This window comes from Candoia aspera, chromosome 3, assembly GCF_035149785.1.
Source record: "Candoia aspera isolate rCanAsp1 chromosome 3, rCanAsp1.hap2, whole genome shotgun sequence".
In the NCBI taxonomy this organism is placed as follows: Eukaryota; Metazoa; Chordata; class Lepidosauria; order Squamata; family Boidae; genus Candoia; species Candoia aspera.
In genome coordinates this window covers 346,812-361,511 of record NC_086155.1, presented here as the reverse complement: position 1 = coordinate 361,511, position 14,700 = coordinate 346,812, and the positions used below count along the sequence as shown (strand labels likewise).

General features: G+C 53.3%; 1 protein-coding gene across 2 annotated transcripts; it reads right to left on the bottom strand.

Annotated features, from left to right (window-relative positions):
• Positions 1 to 7,486: 7,486 nt before the first annotated feature.
• On the bottom strand, positions 7,487 to 14,586 carry SLC35C2 (solute carrier family 35 member C2). Of its 2 annotated transcripts, XM_063296777.1 has the most exons (9): positions 14,438 to 14,584; positions 14,198 to 14,351; positions 13,735 to 13,798; positions 13,470 to 13,542; positions 13,149 to 13,317; positions 12,860 to 12,943; positions 9,233 to 9,408; positions 8,675 to 8,804; positions 7,487 to 8,553 (listed from the first exon to the last, which is right to left on the bottom strand). In XM_063296777.1, the coding sequence occupies exons 1-9, from the start codon at positions 14,540 to 14,542 to the stop codon at positions 8,438 to 8,440; spliced, it is 1,071 nt and encodes a 356-aa protein (XP_063152847.1). In that variant the 5' UTR covers positions 14,543 to 14,584; the 3' UTR covers positions 7,487 to 8,437. The 2 variants fall into 2 exon arrangements, with proteins under 2 accessions (XP_063152847.1, XP_063152848.1); XM_063296778.1 differs by lacking the exon at positions 9,233 to 9,408 and having other exon boundaries at positions 14,438 to 14,586.
• Between the last annotated feature and the right edge of the window lie 114 nt (positions 14,587 to 14,700).

Sequence of the window (14,700 nt, the reverse complement as noted above, 5' to 3'; positions counted from 1 at the left end):
CAACAAAATACATCCCAAAGAAAGAAAACCAAGAAGGCAAAATGGCTGTCTGCTGAGACACTAGAAGTAGCCCAAGAAAGAAGGAAAGCAAAAGGCAACAGTGATAGGGGGAGATATGCACAATTAAATGCAAAATTCCAGAGGTTAGCCAGAAGAGATAAGGAATTATTTTTAAACAAGCAATGCGCAGAAGTGGAAGAAGACAATAGAATAGGAAGGACAAGAGACCTCTTCCAGAAAATTAGAAACATAGGAGGCAAATTCCAGGCAAAAATGGGTATGGACAAAAACAAAGATGGCAAGGACCTAACAGAAGAAGAGAAGATCAAGAAAAGGTGGCAAGAATATACAGAAGACCTGTATAGGAAGGATAACAATATCAGGGATAGCTTTGACGGTGTGGTCAGTGAGCTAGAGCCAGACATCCTGAAGAGTGAGGTTGAGTGAGCCTTAAGAAGCATTGCGAATAACAAGGCTGCAGGAGACGACGGCATCCCAGCTGAACTGTTCAAAATCTTGCAAGATGATGCTGTCAAGGTAATGCATGCTATATGCCAGCAAATTTGGAAAACACAAGAATGGCCATCAGATTGGAAAAAATCAACATATATCCCCATACCAAAAAAGGGAAACACTAAAGAATGTTCAAACTATCGAACAGTGGCACTCATTTCACATGCCAGTAAGGTAATGCTCAAGATCCTGCAAGGTAGACTTCAGCAATTCATGGAGCGAGAATTGCCAGATGTACAAGCTGGGTTTAGAAAAGGCAGAGGAACTAGGGACCAAATTGCCAATATCCGCTGGATAATGGAAAAAGCCAGGGAGTTTCAGAAAAACATCTATTTCTGTTTTATTGACTATTCTAAAGTCTTTGATTGTGTGGACCATAACAAATTGTGGCAAGTTCTTAGTGGTATGGGGATACCAAGTCATCTTGTCTGCCTCCTGAAGAATCTCTATAACGACCAAGTAGCAACAGTAAGAACAGACCACGGAACAACGGACTGGTTTAAGATTGGGAAAGGAGTACGGCAGGGCTGTATACTCACCCTACCTGTTCAACTTGTATGCAGAACACATCATGGGACAAGCTGGGCTTGAGGAATCCAAGGCTGGAGTTAAAATTGCTGGAAGAAACATTAACAATCTCAGATATGCAGATGATACCACTTTGATGGCTGAAAGTGAAGAGGAACTGAGGAGCCTTATGATGAAGGTGAAAGAAGAAAGTGCAAAAGCTGGCTTGCAGCTAAACGTCAAAAAAACCAAGATTATGGCAACCAGCTTGATTGATAACTGGCAAATAGAGGGAGAAAATGTAGAAGCAGTGAAAGACTTTGTATTTCTAGGTGCGAAGATTACTGCGGATGCTGACTGCAGTCAGGAAATCAGAAGACGCTTAATCCTTGGGAGAAGAGCAATGACAAATCTCGATAAAATAGTTAAGAGCAGAGACATCACACTGAAAACAAAGGCCCGCATAGTTAAAGCAATGGTGTTCCCTGTAGTAACGTATGGCTGCGAGAGCTGGACCATAAGGAAGGCTGAGAGAAGGAAGATCGATGCTTTTGAACTGTGGTGTTGGAGGAAAATTCTGAGAGTGCCTTGGACTGCCAGAAGATCAAACCAGTCCATCCTCCAGGAAATAAAGCCAGACTGCTCACTTGAGGGAACGATATTAAAGGCAAAACTGAAATACTTTGGCCACATAATGAGAAGACAGGACAGCCTGGAGAAGATGGTGATGCTAGGGAGAGTGGAAGGCGGAAGGCAAAAGGAAGAGGGGCCGACCAAGGGCAAGATGGATGGATGATATTCTAGAGGTGATAGATTTGTCCCTGGGGGAGCTGGGGGTGTTGATGACCGACAGGAAGCTCTGGCGTGGGCTGGTCCATGAAGTCACGAAGAGTCGGAAGCGACTAAATGAATAAACAACAACAGATGATCAGAATGTCCCTTGGATGGACTTGAGGAGGTTCTTTTGAAAAAGATAGGGCAGCAAACATATTCCTTGATGTTAAAAAAGTTTGACAAGATATCTGATTACAGATGGTCCCTCCAAGTTAAAAGGAAACTGAATTCCAAGAGTAGGCAGCAGTGGACAGTTGCTACCACAAAAGGGAAGAAGCACTGGGTGCCACCTAGGGATCCAGGACTTTTATTTGAATCCCAGATGGGGGACGATTTGGGAAGGCTGGAAAAGCAGCCAGCCTGGCTAAGGGTGGCAGAGGGCTGGGCTGACTGCAAAGTCTTCTCAAAGGGGAAGTGGCAAATTTGCAGAAACAGCACAGTGAAAATGAAGGGTGCAGGGACACATCCCCACTTCCTACACTCATGGAGAGGCCCAAAGCAGAAGTTCTTTTGCCAGGACAGCAAACGTGGGTCAAGCCAAGGGCTGCAATTAAAATGCTGATCCGTAGCTGCAGCAGTCAGAAAAGAGGCTTCCCGGGAAAAGGGGGAAGCCGAGGTGTACGGGTTGCCAGAAGGGGAGCCCCACTGCAGAGGTCCCTGAGAGGCTTTGCCCCTGTCTGGGAACTGCTACACTGCCATACAGGGCATTGCCACTTGAACACCCAGGTTACCTGAGGGACCACCTCTTCCCCATTACATCAGCCCATCCCACCCGATCGTGCAGAGAGGGCATGCTGCGGACCCCGTCTCTAAGACAACTTCGTTTGGCGGGGTCCAGGAGGCGGGCCTTCTCTGCGGTGGCACCTGCCCTGTGGAACATGCTGCCCCCGGAGGTGAGATTGGCCCCATCGCTCCTGGCCTTTCAGCGGAGTCTGAAGACCTGGTTCTGCCGCCTCGCTTGGGGTGGAGAGGGGAATAGAGCTACATGGGGATGGCTGCTGTAGACCACTCCTCCCACACTTGGATTGCTTTAGATTCTTGTGCCACTTGGACTTTTTTTTTACTCTTATTTATATTATTATTGTAATTTTATATTGTGGATTTTATGATTGTTTTGATTACTGTAAACCACCCAGAGTCCCCTGAATGGGGATGGGCGGAGACAAATTGGATAAATTAATTAATTAATTAAAATAAAAACACGGCTCCCCCTTTCCAAACTGGGCCATCAAGGGAGGAGGAAGCAGCGAAATGTCCCAAGGGGCTGGAGCAGCGGGCAAGGTGTGGGCTAAACACTAGTCCAGGGCAGCTTTCCAGTTTGCCTTTTGGAAGAGGCACCTTCCTCTGAGTGCCTGAGGGCTCAGTGACACTTGGGCAATGGCAGCTTGAATGCAGCAACAGCCCAAATCATGGATCCACCCCAGCTGTCGAGTGGGAAGGCAGGCTGCAGCCATCAGGTGTATTCCTGAAGCGGCCTGCTGAGACTCGCTCCCTTCTGTGGGAGAAGCCCCTGAACTTGCTGGCACTCATTTCAAAGCAACCATGTGAAGAGCAGTTGGGATGACACCCCTGGGTGCCCCCTGACTTTGCAAATGGGGGGAGGAACACCCCCCCAAGTCACGATATAAAGGGGCAAGATCAGCTCTGCCGCCTGTACAGTATGCACATGTGAGAATCTTGGAATCAGAAGAAATATTAGGACCTTGCAAATGTGGAGGTTTAATGACATGTATGGTGGTTTGTATGTGGCACAAGCAGGAGGAGAACCATGGAAATAAAAGCAAGCTGACACTGCGAGGTGACCCTGGAGGAACAGGGGGGAGAGGACAGAAGCCAGACTCACGTCTTTCTCTGGAGGGAGGCACCCGGTGGGCCAATAAAGGCCACTGTTAGCTTGTTTTATCAAATTTGTCACCGCCCATCTCCTCCCACCAGGACTCTGGGCGGTTTACAATAAAATAATCAATAAAACACTAAACATACAATATAATTACAATATATAAAATACAGTATATAAACGAACAATAAATATAAGTAAAAATAAAATCCAGATGGTAAATGATCTAAGTCTTTGTGTGCGACGAGCAACTTAAGGCACTAACCATCCCCAAGCGCAACTATTCCCCTCCCCACCCCAGGCCAGGCGGAAGAGCCAGGTCTTTAGATTCCTCTGGAAGGCCGGGAGCGAAGGGGCCAATCTCACCTCCAGGAAACGGATATTCCAGAGGACAGGCACCACTGCAGAGGCAGCCAGCCTCCTGGACCCGGCCAAGTGGAACTCCCTTGCCAACGGGGTCCATAGCATGTCCTCTCTGCATGGCTGGGTGGGATGGGTCAATGTGACAGGGAACAGGCGGTCCCTCAGGTAGCCTGGCCCCATGTCACGTAGGGCTTTAAAGGTCATAACCAACACCTTGAATTGGACCCAGAAGCAAACTGGCACCCAGTGCAGCTCGCGTAGTAGAGGTGTTATATATGCCCTTCTAGGCGTTTATGGTACGTGGTGCTAGTATCTGAAATTAGGGCAGGAATAGAGTCAACCTTCTGACCCTGGAGGAACCCTTGAAATATTTTTCAGGCCCCGGGGGAACCCCTGCAAATTCAGGCTCAAATACAGGCCAGAAGTTACAAAATTATTATATTTGTTTTATGGGTAGGCCTGTATTACAAGTATTAACAGTGTTCTTAAACTAAAAATAATGAAACTTACCTCTTTCACATGAAGTTGCCCAAATTTGAAATAATTTTTTATATAAACCATGATCTCCCAGGGAATCCCTAGTGACCTCTTGTGGAACCCTAGGGGTCCACGGAACCCTGCTTAGAAACCCTGGTTTAGAGGAATGTAGAGTCACCACACTAAGGCCATCCCATAGTACTACCAGCTGCATATTCCAGCTGTAGAGGCCGTAGCATGATTTACATTATCGACATTGTTTCTGTGTAACAGACCAAAAGGTATGTAACCTGCACCCCTGCCTCGCTCTGGGCTCTCGTTTTTTTAGCCCCAGCAATCTCTGTGGCGGTACATGCCAATCAAAGGCACTTTCTCCCATCCATCTCCATTTGCTCGGGTTCCTTATTTAGGTGGGCATTGTTCCCACCACAGCCTGGTGTGGTTGGCAGGATCAGCAGGGCAAGAATCAGGGCAACCTGCTGCATTTGGTATGCTCTTGCCATCAACCCCTGCTGACTCTCTTCTTCCTCTCCAATCCAGGACCCATTTGCAGACACTTAGTTGGGGTTGTGGGGACTTAATTGCATATGAGAGACTCTGCAGAAGCCAGTCTGGGGACCCTGCTGGAGCAAGTTCAGGCAAGCTGTTGCTGGTTGCTGCCATCCAACTGTGCATGAGCCATGGAACAGCTGGATGCTGGCAAGTGTATTATTGCGCCAAGGAAGAGAGATTCTGGGGTGTTTTGTTGTCTGTCTTACCCTCCCCTTGTTGGTCGTGGCGTGTTGTGTCCCTGAATGTATCCCTGCCTTCACCGCAGAACTGGGCAGCTCCTCCTCAGCCGCCCTCATTTGTACAGCTGGGGGAGCTTCCCTGTGATCTCTGTGCTGCAAGAGGCAAGGGGGAGGAAAGTTGATTCCCATGTCCCTACAGGCCGTGGGTGGCCACGCGTGCTTGCAAGGGGGCACAAGGAGTTTGTTCCTTCCAAGCACGTGTGCGTGCTCATGTAAACCTCCCACTGCTGACCAAAGCAGCCTGCAAGATACATCCAGGGTGGAGGTGGGGATTGTTTCTCAAAGAACCCTCTGCTCAAGAAACGAAGGGGACTGAGGACTCCGTGCGCTCGTGGTCTGCTCTTTTTGCTGGAGGATACAAGTGTGTGCATGGAAGACAATGGCTCACACAGGGGACACCTGGCAGGGTTAGTGCAGAGGAGTGGGGGAAACAGGAGACAAGCAAATTCAAAACGTAGAGCAACCTCTATGAAAGGATGCCCTGCCCCCAAAACGTGCACAGGCAGTCCATTCAGCCATTTTTATCTGTCTGGGCCAAATGGACCGAGGGACCTGTAACTTTGCTGCAGTTTCTGCTGGTGGGATCTTTTGACCTGGAGAAACTAGAACTGAAGACCCAAAAAGCTCTCAGGAAGATGCTGACTGCTTCTGAAAATGGGAGTCTGCTGTGATCAAAAGCCCCAAATCAGGGGACTTGGCTGCAGTTTGGAGAAGCATCATCTCAGGAAAGAGGAAGCCAAGCCCCCCGTTCTCCAGGAGCACTTTTGTTGGTATCCCCAAGAAGTTCCCTTTGTAACAAGGACCCTAAACCTTCTGCCCTCCTGGAGGAATGGGATGTGCCCCAGGAGATGAGGAGGTGCTGGGCTTGTGTGCCACAGCCTCCTTCCCACCCCTCCCCCTTGGGCAGGGGTGGCCCACAATGGGAAACGCCAGCAGGTATCAGTGTACACGAGGGAGGGGCTCAGTGGAGCACTGAAAGAGGATGGGGCACGATGCACTTCCCCCCCAAAACATTACACCCCAAGCGCAAAAGACGCTACTGCATCCTCTGGGTTACAACTGAAACACCCCCAAGCGATTTGCACGATATGGCCAGGGATTTTCCCTCTCTACATACTGATCCTGGGGAGTTCCAACGTGAACAGGCTATTGCCTTCCAGGCTTAACATCCCACTTGGGCAGAAGTAAATCAGCTTCCAGGTTGTTAACAAACCCAGACCGGGAGCAGCAGCCCGGCTGGTCCAGATTCCCACCACAGGAGCTGAATTAACCCAAGCCACAGCTACTTTGCTGACAGCAGCAAAAGCTTTATATCATCCAGTAGACTGGTGTAAAATAGCTGCTTGGCACCAGAGATGTGATGAGCACCCTGGGAATTACGACAGAACGATACTTGTGAAGGTGAAAGGTCCCCTCTGCAAGCACTGAGTCATGTCTGACCCTTTGGAGGGATGCGCCCTATCAAATATTTGGGAAATGATACCCCAGAATCCAGCATGCCTTTGGTCCTGAGCAGCACTGCTGTGGATGGACTGCTATGAAGTCGGCAGGAGTTAAAGAAACTTCAGCACCAAAAAGAAATGGCGTTACTAGTGGCCAGTGATCATTTCATGCAGTTACTCCAGGCAGGGAGTCATAGCAGACAAAAAGACCCAAGAGCAGTGGCTGCCAGGGCAGCCACTGAGCGCTGGGACCAGCTTTGCCCTGTGTTAGATGGCGACATGGAACTCTGCAGCATCTTCGCTGTGGGCAAACTGGGCGCTGGACCCTGTAATGCCCTGACTTCCGGGCAGCAGGAGCCCCTCAAGCAAGGCCACATCCCCAAGACAACACCCTACACAAACAGCTTCCTGCCCTCCACCTTTCCAGCCCCTGCTTGCCCCTCAGCCTCAGGGTCCAAGGAATACAGTGCAGCAAAAACGGTTAATGGGGCTCCCACCGCAGTTGCATGTAACTTTAGAGGTGGGGGTAAACCAGTTCCCTTCTCAGTGGACACTGGAACGGTTAGATTCTGCTTAACTGCACTGGATTTTCCACATGCCCCTCTAACTGCTACCCACTTCACCATATGGAACTCTGGTGCCCCCATGCCCCATTGTGAGACAAACCAGTTGCCCCTCACTATAGGATGCCTGTTGGATACACACTCCTTTTTGGTGGGAACTGATTTGGACATCAATTTATTGGGGAGAGACTTGCTATGCAAATTGAGCATCGCATGATGCACGGGGTGGTCTTTCACTCTTATGCAATGAGCCAAATGGTGTAACCTGCACCTCCTGGCCCGGGGCGTTCTTGCATTCTTTCAGCCCAACGATCCCTGCAGCGGTGTGCGCCAATCAGGGCACTCATCCATCCCCCTCCATTCACCTGGGTTCCTCATTTCAGAGGCGCTTCCATCCGGTCCACCCTGCCTGGTGCAGGAAGCCACTTGTGCGGCAGCCCTGAGACGGACATCAGCTGTTGCAGAAGGGAGGCTCCTCCCGCGCTCAGGCTCAGCTGCCCACCTCTCCCCTTCAGGGCAGGCTGATGTTCCGAGTCCTCAGTCCTCCTATTTTTCCTGATCATGGCCAGAGAAGCAGGGCAGTTAGCAGCACCTTGGGATGTTCCCCGCAGGAACCTTCCTGGCCCAGGGGCAGAGCCTCTTCTCTCCCCAGAAGGGGCACCGGGGGAGGGGGAGGCAGCATTCTTTGGGGACATTTCTGATCCCCAAAGCATCTCCACAGGTTTTTTGGCAAATCCCCAAGCACCCTTCCAAACAGGCCACCCTTGCCATCCACATGCATTTTTTGAGATACCAGGAACCAAGACACGCTCGGTCCAGGTAGACACAGCCTCTCCTCCACCAGCAGCCTCCGCATGCCACTGACTGCAGGGTCAGTGCTTCTTGCCAGACCGGCCTGTGGCATGAAGCCCCCACAAGCGAAAGAGAGCGCCCTGCCCACGCAGGCTGGAGGAAGGCCTGAAGTGGCCCCTGCCGCCTGCCCCACAATCCCCAGGCCGAGCATCGCTCCCACCCCACTCTAGGGAACACAGCAATCCTGCCCCACCCCAGCACTGGTGCTCTCCCTTGGAGAGTTCAGCAGGTGCCCTCCCGGCCTGCCAAGGGGGTGGCTCAGAGCTGGGGGGGATTCTCAGCCTCCTCCTCCTCCTCCTGGGAATCCAGCAGCAGCAGGAGCTCCAGGTCTGCAGTGCAGCCGGGTGCCTTGGGATGCTTGGCACCCTTTGGCCCTGTGTGGGAAGGGAGGCATTAGCTGCCCTTTGAGGGCCCCAGAAACAGAGCCCCTCTGCCCCTCCAGCTTGGTGGGGCCCCACCCTCCCCCACCCTCCCTCTCCTGGCCTGCCTCCTTACCCCCGGAATGGAGGGCCTTCAGGGCCACATGCAGAGAGATCCCCAGCAGGCAAACAGCAAAGCCCAACCAGTTCAGTGGAGTAAGGCGGTCTCCCATGAGGTGGGCGGCGAGGATCAGAGTGCAGACTTCCTGGGGACGAGGGAGTGCATCAACTCACAGCAGCCCAGGCCTGCCTGAGCCGCCCCTCTGGCCAGAAGTTGCTCTGGGGTGACCTGGCGAGCTCAGTTCCCTTGCTGGGGGCTTCCCTCTCCTGGCTCCAAATAGTTGCTTTTGGAGCCTTAAAAAAAACCCTGTAACCACCAGGGGTGCCCGGTGTGGCCCTTTTGGCTTTCTGTTTTGTTTCTGCTTTTATACGATGGTGAATTTTATGCAGTTACTGGATTAGAGAAGCGGCCCTGTGCTCCGAGGGCCCCAGGGGGAATGAAAACTGCGCACGCACATTTTTATCTGTTGCGCTGAAGGAAGGAAGAGCAGATAATCAGACCTCTTGAGGCCGGAAGGCACCTTCCGAGATCCACTAAGCAGAGAACAGGTCAGAAAAGAGGCATCCTCCATACCTTGAAGATCCCAGAGATGGAGAAGGTGAGGCTGGAGGTTCTTGATACCAAGAGAAACTCGGAGAAGCCCAGCCCAAATGCCAAAACCCCTCCCAGGGCCAGCTTCCCCAGCAGGTCCACCAACAGCTCCACCTCGTGGAAACGGAAGAGCTTCTCTGACGCAGACAAGGACAGGCCTGGAAGATGAGGGAGGCAGAAGGAAAGGAGACTCGCTTTCAGACCAAGCCCCACAACCAGATGGGGGATGCCCTGATCCGGAAGCAAGCCCCAGAGGGTTTGACAGAAGAGACAAACGGCAGAGGACAGGGGAGGCCCCCTGCCAGGCAGTCGGGGGAAAGCCTCTTCACTGCTCCTTCTTCCCAGGAGCCAGAAAGCACCAAGGGAAGCTAGCGCTGGGGAAGCGGCATTACCAGCCAAGGCCCCCGCTTCCCCCCGCGCCAGGTTTTCACAGCCAAGCAACCCATCTCTGCAGGCTGGATCAGCAGCCTGGGCTTCATCTTAAGCATTGGGAGGTTAGGAACTAGGGATGTGCCGCACTGCAGATCAGAAGCTGAAAAGTTGCTCGGGAGCGAGTGTGAACAGGCCACCACACCTGTCAGAGCCTCCTCGAAGCTGGATCTTTTCCTGGGTTCTCACAGCAGCTGTGCAACCCCAGGAAAACATGCTTAAGTTGAGGAGCCAACCAGACAAATGCTGCAAGATGCTTCAGGGTGTACATTGTCGGTTTCTCTGTAACGCAAAACGCACATGTTCTCAGGATTGCACAACTGGGGTCAGATCTAGAGTGCTACACACCTCTCTTAAGAACATATAAAGAACCTCAGGGTTTTGCTATTTTTTCTCAGCCTTCCTATCTTCCCAAACTTATTTTCTCAGCAAGGGAAAATATCAATGACAAAACATGTTCTTTCTGAATACCGAGGTGAGCAACACTTCACTCATGTAAACAAAAAATGGTTGAGCCACAGGTGCCTTGTATCGTTTTACGCACATCCGAGACTTGACGGATCACTATGATTCTACTTGTGCAGGCCCAATGCAAATCACCTGGAAGGCGTTCAAGCGTCTCAAGTCAAAGGCAGGCTAATAACTGACCAGTTGCTTATCTGAGTCAGCAGCCCCCTGCCCCTGCACTTTTAGCCTTTCAGAAGGCCATCAAGACCTGGCTTTCTACCCAGGCGCTGGAGTAGAGCATGTTGGAGTTGGTGTGGGGCATCCCAAAGGGACAATTGAGGTGCTGGGTTTTGTTTCGGTTTCATGTTCTATGACTTTTTATTTACAGTTCTGGGTTTTGTTGTCAGCCGCCCAGAGCTGTGTTTTAAGATGGGCTGCCATACACACGTTTTAAATAACTAACTAACTAACTAGCTAAACAAACAAACAAACAAACAAACTTCCCAACAGTTGACAGCAGACCCCTTCAGAGGAATGAAGATGCTGCCTTCAGCCAAGCACTGATGAGAGCAAGCTGTGCTCGTGGCTGGGCCTTCACTGACTTTTCTGGAAGCTCCAGAGGGCAGGCCATCTTTGGCATCCAACTAGGGAAGGGAAGGGAAGGCCAAGAGGATGGGAAGCATCACACGTTCCAGCTAAAGATAGAAACTCAGGATCAATTACTTCACCTGGCTTTTAACGTAACTAACTGTGTGATTCAGCCTAAATCAAGGACAAAGAAAAACGGAAAAGGCTAGAAGCCAACCGTCCATCTGCCCCTTACAAGGGAAGAAGGAAAATTCCTGAATTGGATGCAGGACCCCTTGTGGAGACAGGCGAGCAAAGGGAAGCAAAGGGAGGGGAGAGGTGATGCAATGGGGAACAGAGGACCTGGCCTGCCAGGGAGGCCCTTTCTCTGTGGGGCTCCAGAGCGCTTCCCACTAGCAGAAGCAGCCGAAGTGCCGTTAAGAGAAGCAGGCTGCCTTTCTGGGCAGGCTGCCTGCTCACATTCGGAAGCGTCTGAAGGGAGGTAAGTGACGCAGCTAGAGGCAGCCGTGAAGACCTGGTAAGGGACTGCGAGGCTCTGACAGGAGGCTGGTATTGCTCAGAGCACAGGAGGGGTCTAGGTGGGACCCCAGGGGCAAAAACAGATTAGGACAGCAGAAGGGCTGGGAATTTCAAGGTAATAGAAGAAGCACAACCACACACCGTTCCAGTGAGAGAAAAGCGGGGGGAGGGGGTCAGGTTAGAACACCACTGTGGATGCCTACAGAGCTAAGAGCAAAAAGGGCTGATAAAGGAAATGCATGGAGCCCCCAAGGATGCCTATCCTAAAACCTGCAGAAAGGCTAAAGGAATTCAAGCCACCGAGAAAGTTAAAAGCAACTCAAAGGACTTTTTGGCTACAAGAGTAGTACGAAAAAAAAAAGGAAGGGGTAGACCCACTGAGAGAGGAGTGTAAAATGGGGAAAGGGCCACGTGCCTCAGCATCTACCAGGCTTTCATCTTCCAGAAACAAGGCCTGCACAGACATCACATCAAAGCCCCTTTCCGTGATCTCTCAGAAACCATAGAGGGCAGGCACAGGGCCAGAGAACTGGAGAAGAGCGGATCTGGTTCTTGGACCCAGGTTCAGCGCCCTTGTAAATAAACTGCAGGAGAGCTAAAAATACGAGTTATCAAACCTACAGAAAGCACGCGAACGACAAACACTTTAGAGAGCCAAAGAACTGCAGTGAAGATGAATTTCATCAGGAACAAATATAAACTCTTCCAGGTGGGCAGGAAAAAAAAATTGAAAGTACAAGTTTAGGATGAGGGAGACCATACTGGGAGGCAGGGCATGCAGAAAGCATCCGGGTGTCTTAGCAGATCACAAATTGAATACAAGCCACAGTGCGATGCAGCTGCAAAAAAATAAAAATAAAAAAGGCAAACGCAGCCCTAGGACATATCAACACAAGCATGGTGTCAAATTCAAGAGATGCTGCATCTGTCAAACCAGACCCCAAATACCGCATCCTATTCTGGGTACTGCCTTTGGGGAAGGACCCTGATAGACAAGGACACATCCAGAGGACAGCCATGACGGACAACACCTACAAGGCACACTCGCAAGGACTGGATCCATCTAGGAGTGCATGCGGGCCGACTTCAGACATCTGCACAACTGGCATGTGGAAGTCGGGGCACGACTGCCCAGAGCTGATCCAGAAGGGAGGACAAGAAGCAGGAGATTAAATCACAAGCATGTAGACGTTTGGCAGGACCCCTGGAAAGCATTCTTCACAGGAAGAGCTGTCCAGCCTCTGGAGCATTCCATCAGTCTGGAATGCTGCAGCAAAGGATTCTTGCACCGGGCGGGGGTTGGACTAGATGAGCTCTGAGGAGCCTCCCACTCAACCTGGTTCTTAGAAATAAAGGAAACAGGCTAAGGCTGATCGCTCTGTGTGCCTTCTTCTGAGCTGTTCAGAGAGATTCAGGCCACCTTGCATAAAGGGACCTACTTCTTTTGAAGGGCCTGAACAGCAACCTCTGGCCGCACGATGGGATTTTTCCCTTCTGCAACTGGAGATGATACATGGGATCATTCTGGCAGGCGCTTTCTGCCTCCTAATAGCATTCTATTCAAGCAACTTTTGGTGGTCTGAAGTCACTGCCCCGGATGAGTCCACCCCCTCCAGAGCGGCTGACCTTCAAAGACAGCAAAGAGTGGGAAGAGGCTCAGGAACATGGCAGGCTGCAAATGGAACATGGTGTCGATGGGATTCTGGAGCCCTGCAGAGGGGAGAAAAGGGCTGCCCATCAGGCAGAGGAAGGCCTTCCCTGCAGGTGCTGCGCAGCAGGGCCGCAACTGGAGGGGGGGCAAGCGGGGCATGTGACCCAGGTGTTGTGCTGGGGGGGGGGCACCAAAATGGGCACGGAATCCATGTTTGCCCCAAGTTGCAGGCCTGCTGCGCAGGCAGTCCCTGGTGGCACTCACCCAGCTCATCTTTTTGCAGAAGGATCTGCGTCCGTGTCCAGCGGACGCCCCCCAGGAAAGAGGCGCCCAACACCAGGGCAAACCCTTCGGTGTCGAACTGGGTGGATTTGTAGGTGAACAGGAAGAGCCCTCCGGCAACGAGCAGGACTACCAGCACGAGGGCGGCTCTCTGGCAGAAGACAGCATCACAGGCCAGCTGAGTGGAGTGCCCCAGGCGGGGCAGACTCCGGGGCGATGCTTCCGTGCCCTCTGGCTGGGCGGAAGGACCACCTGCTGCCCACCCACACCGGGGAGGGGGAGAGCAAGCAAGGGGTTCCTCACCGGCTCCTCCAGCTTGAAGATCAGGGAGAAAAGCAAGATGAAGAGGACAGCCGAAGACTTGGTCATGGTGTAGCTGCCAGGCCGGGCAGAGGGAAGGCGTGAGGTGGGGCGAGGACCCCGGAGCAGCTCCGTGCGCAAGGCAAAGAGGGAAACGGGCCTCTTCCCCCACCCCATCCGGGAGCTGCTGCAAGCGGTGGGCAGCGGGACATCCTGCCCCCCAGACTGCCCAGCGCCAGAGCTCCCAGGAGCCGCCCCGAGTACTCACAGAGAAACCGTGATGTATAGGAAGCTCCAGTTACTCAGCCCCACGTCCAGGGCGGTGGACAGCGCTGCGGGGCGGCCGGGGGGGGGGGGGGGAGAAAGGGGCCGTGAGAGGAGCCCCGCCGCCGGACCTGCCCCTCGAGGCTCTGCCTCCTCCCGCGCCCAGGGGCATCCGGAGCCTTCGGCGGGGCCGCTTCCCTGGACGACGCGGGCCACCCACCCCCTTCACTACTGCCCGGCGGGAGCCGCCGCGGCCCACTCGGTCCCGGGGGAACAGACCGGGCGGTCGATTCGGGACTGCGGCCCCCGGGCTCAAGGATCCGAGACGGGCCGGACCGGTCGCCCGGGACCTCTCGCCTGGCCCGGACTACCGTCCCCGCGACCCTCGAGGCGACCCCCGATCCCGAGGGTCGGGCCACAGCAAGGCATCGGCGGCCCCTCGCTGGGCCTCGGCCTCCCTCCCTCACCTGTCGGGGCCACCTGGCGCAGGTAGGCGGGCCAGGGCAGGAGGGCGCGCCCGGTGGTGGCGGAGAGGCGCCGGGAGCAGCGCCTGGCCAGGCCCGAGAGCGCGAATATGACCAGCAGGTGCAGCAACGTCATGAACAGCGGGAAGGCGAATCTCTACGCGGAAAGGAGGTCACGCAGTGAGCGAGCGCCCTGGGCGGAATCGCCGTGAGCCCCGCCCCGCCAGCCCCGCCAGCCCCCACCTTCATAAGCCACTTGTTGTAGAAGGTGATGCCGATGGAGAAGCCGTAGTACAGGAGCACCAGCCCCGCCGCCCGCGCCACGGACGCGGCCCTCACCGCAGCCATCTCGCCGAGCGGAAGCGCGGCGCGGCCCGGCCCATAGACGCCGCGCGGCTAGAGCGCCCGCGCCACCCAGCGCCCCCTGCCGACCGCGGCGCAAAGAGGAGGCAGGAGCCGGCAGGAAGGGAGAAGCGAGCTTTAATGCGGGAGGGGGGAAGGAGGGG

Coding starts and splice junctions, on each gene's coding strand:
- SLC35C2 (XM_063296777.1), bottom strand. CDS start 14,542: ATGGCTGCGGTGAGGGCCGCGTCCGTGGCGCGGGCGGCGGGGCTGGTG. Junction 14,352..14,437: donor ACAACAAGTGGCTTATGAAG/GTGGGGGCTGGC, acceptor CTTTCCGCGTAG/AGATTCGCCTTCCCGCTGTT. Junction 13,543..13,734: donor CTATACATCACGGTTTCTCT/GTGAGTACTCGG, acceptor CCGGCCTGGCAG/CTACACCATGACCAAGTCTT.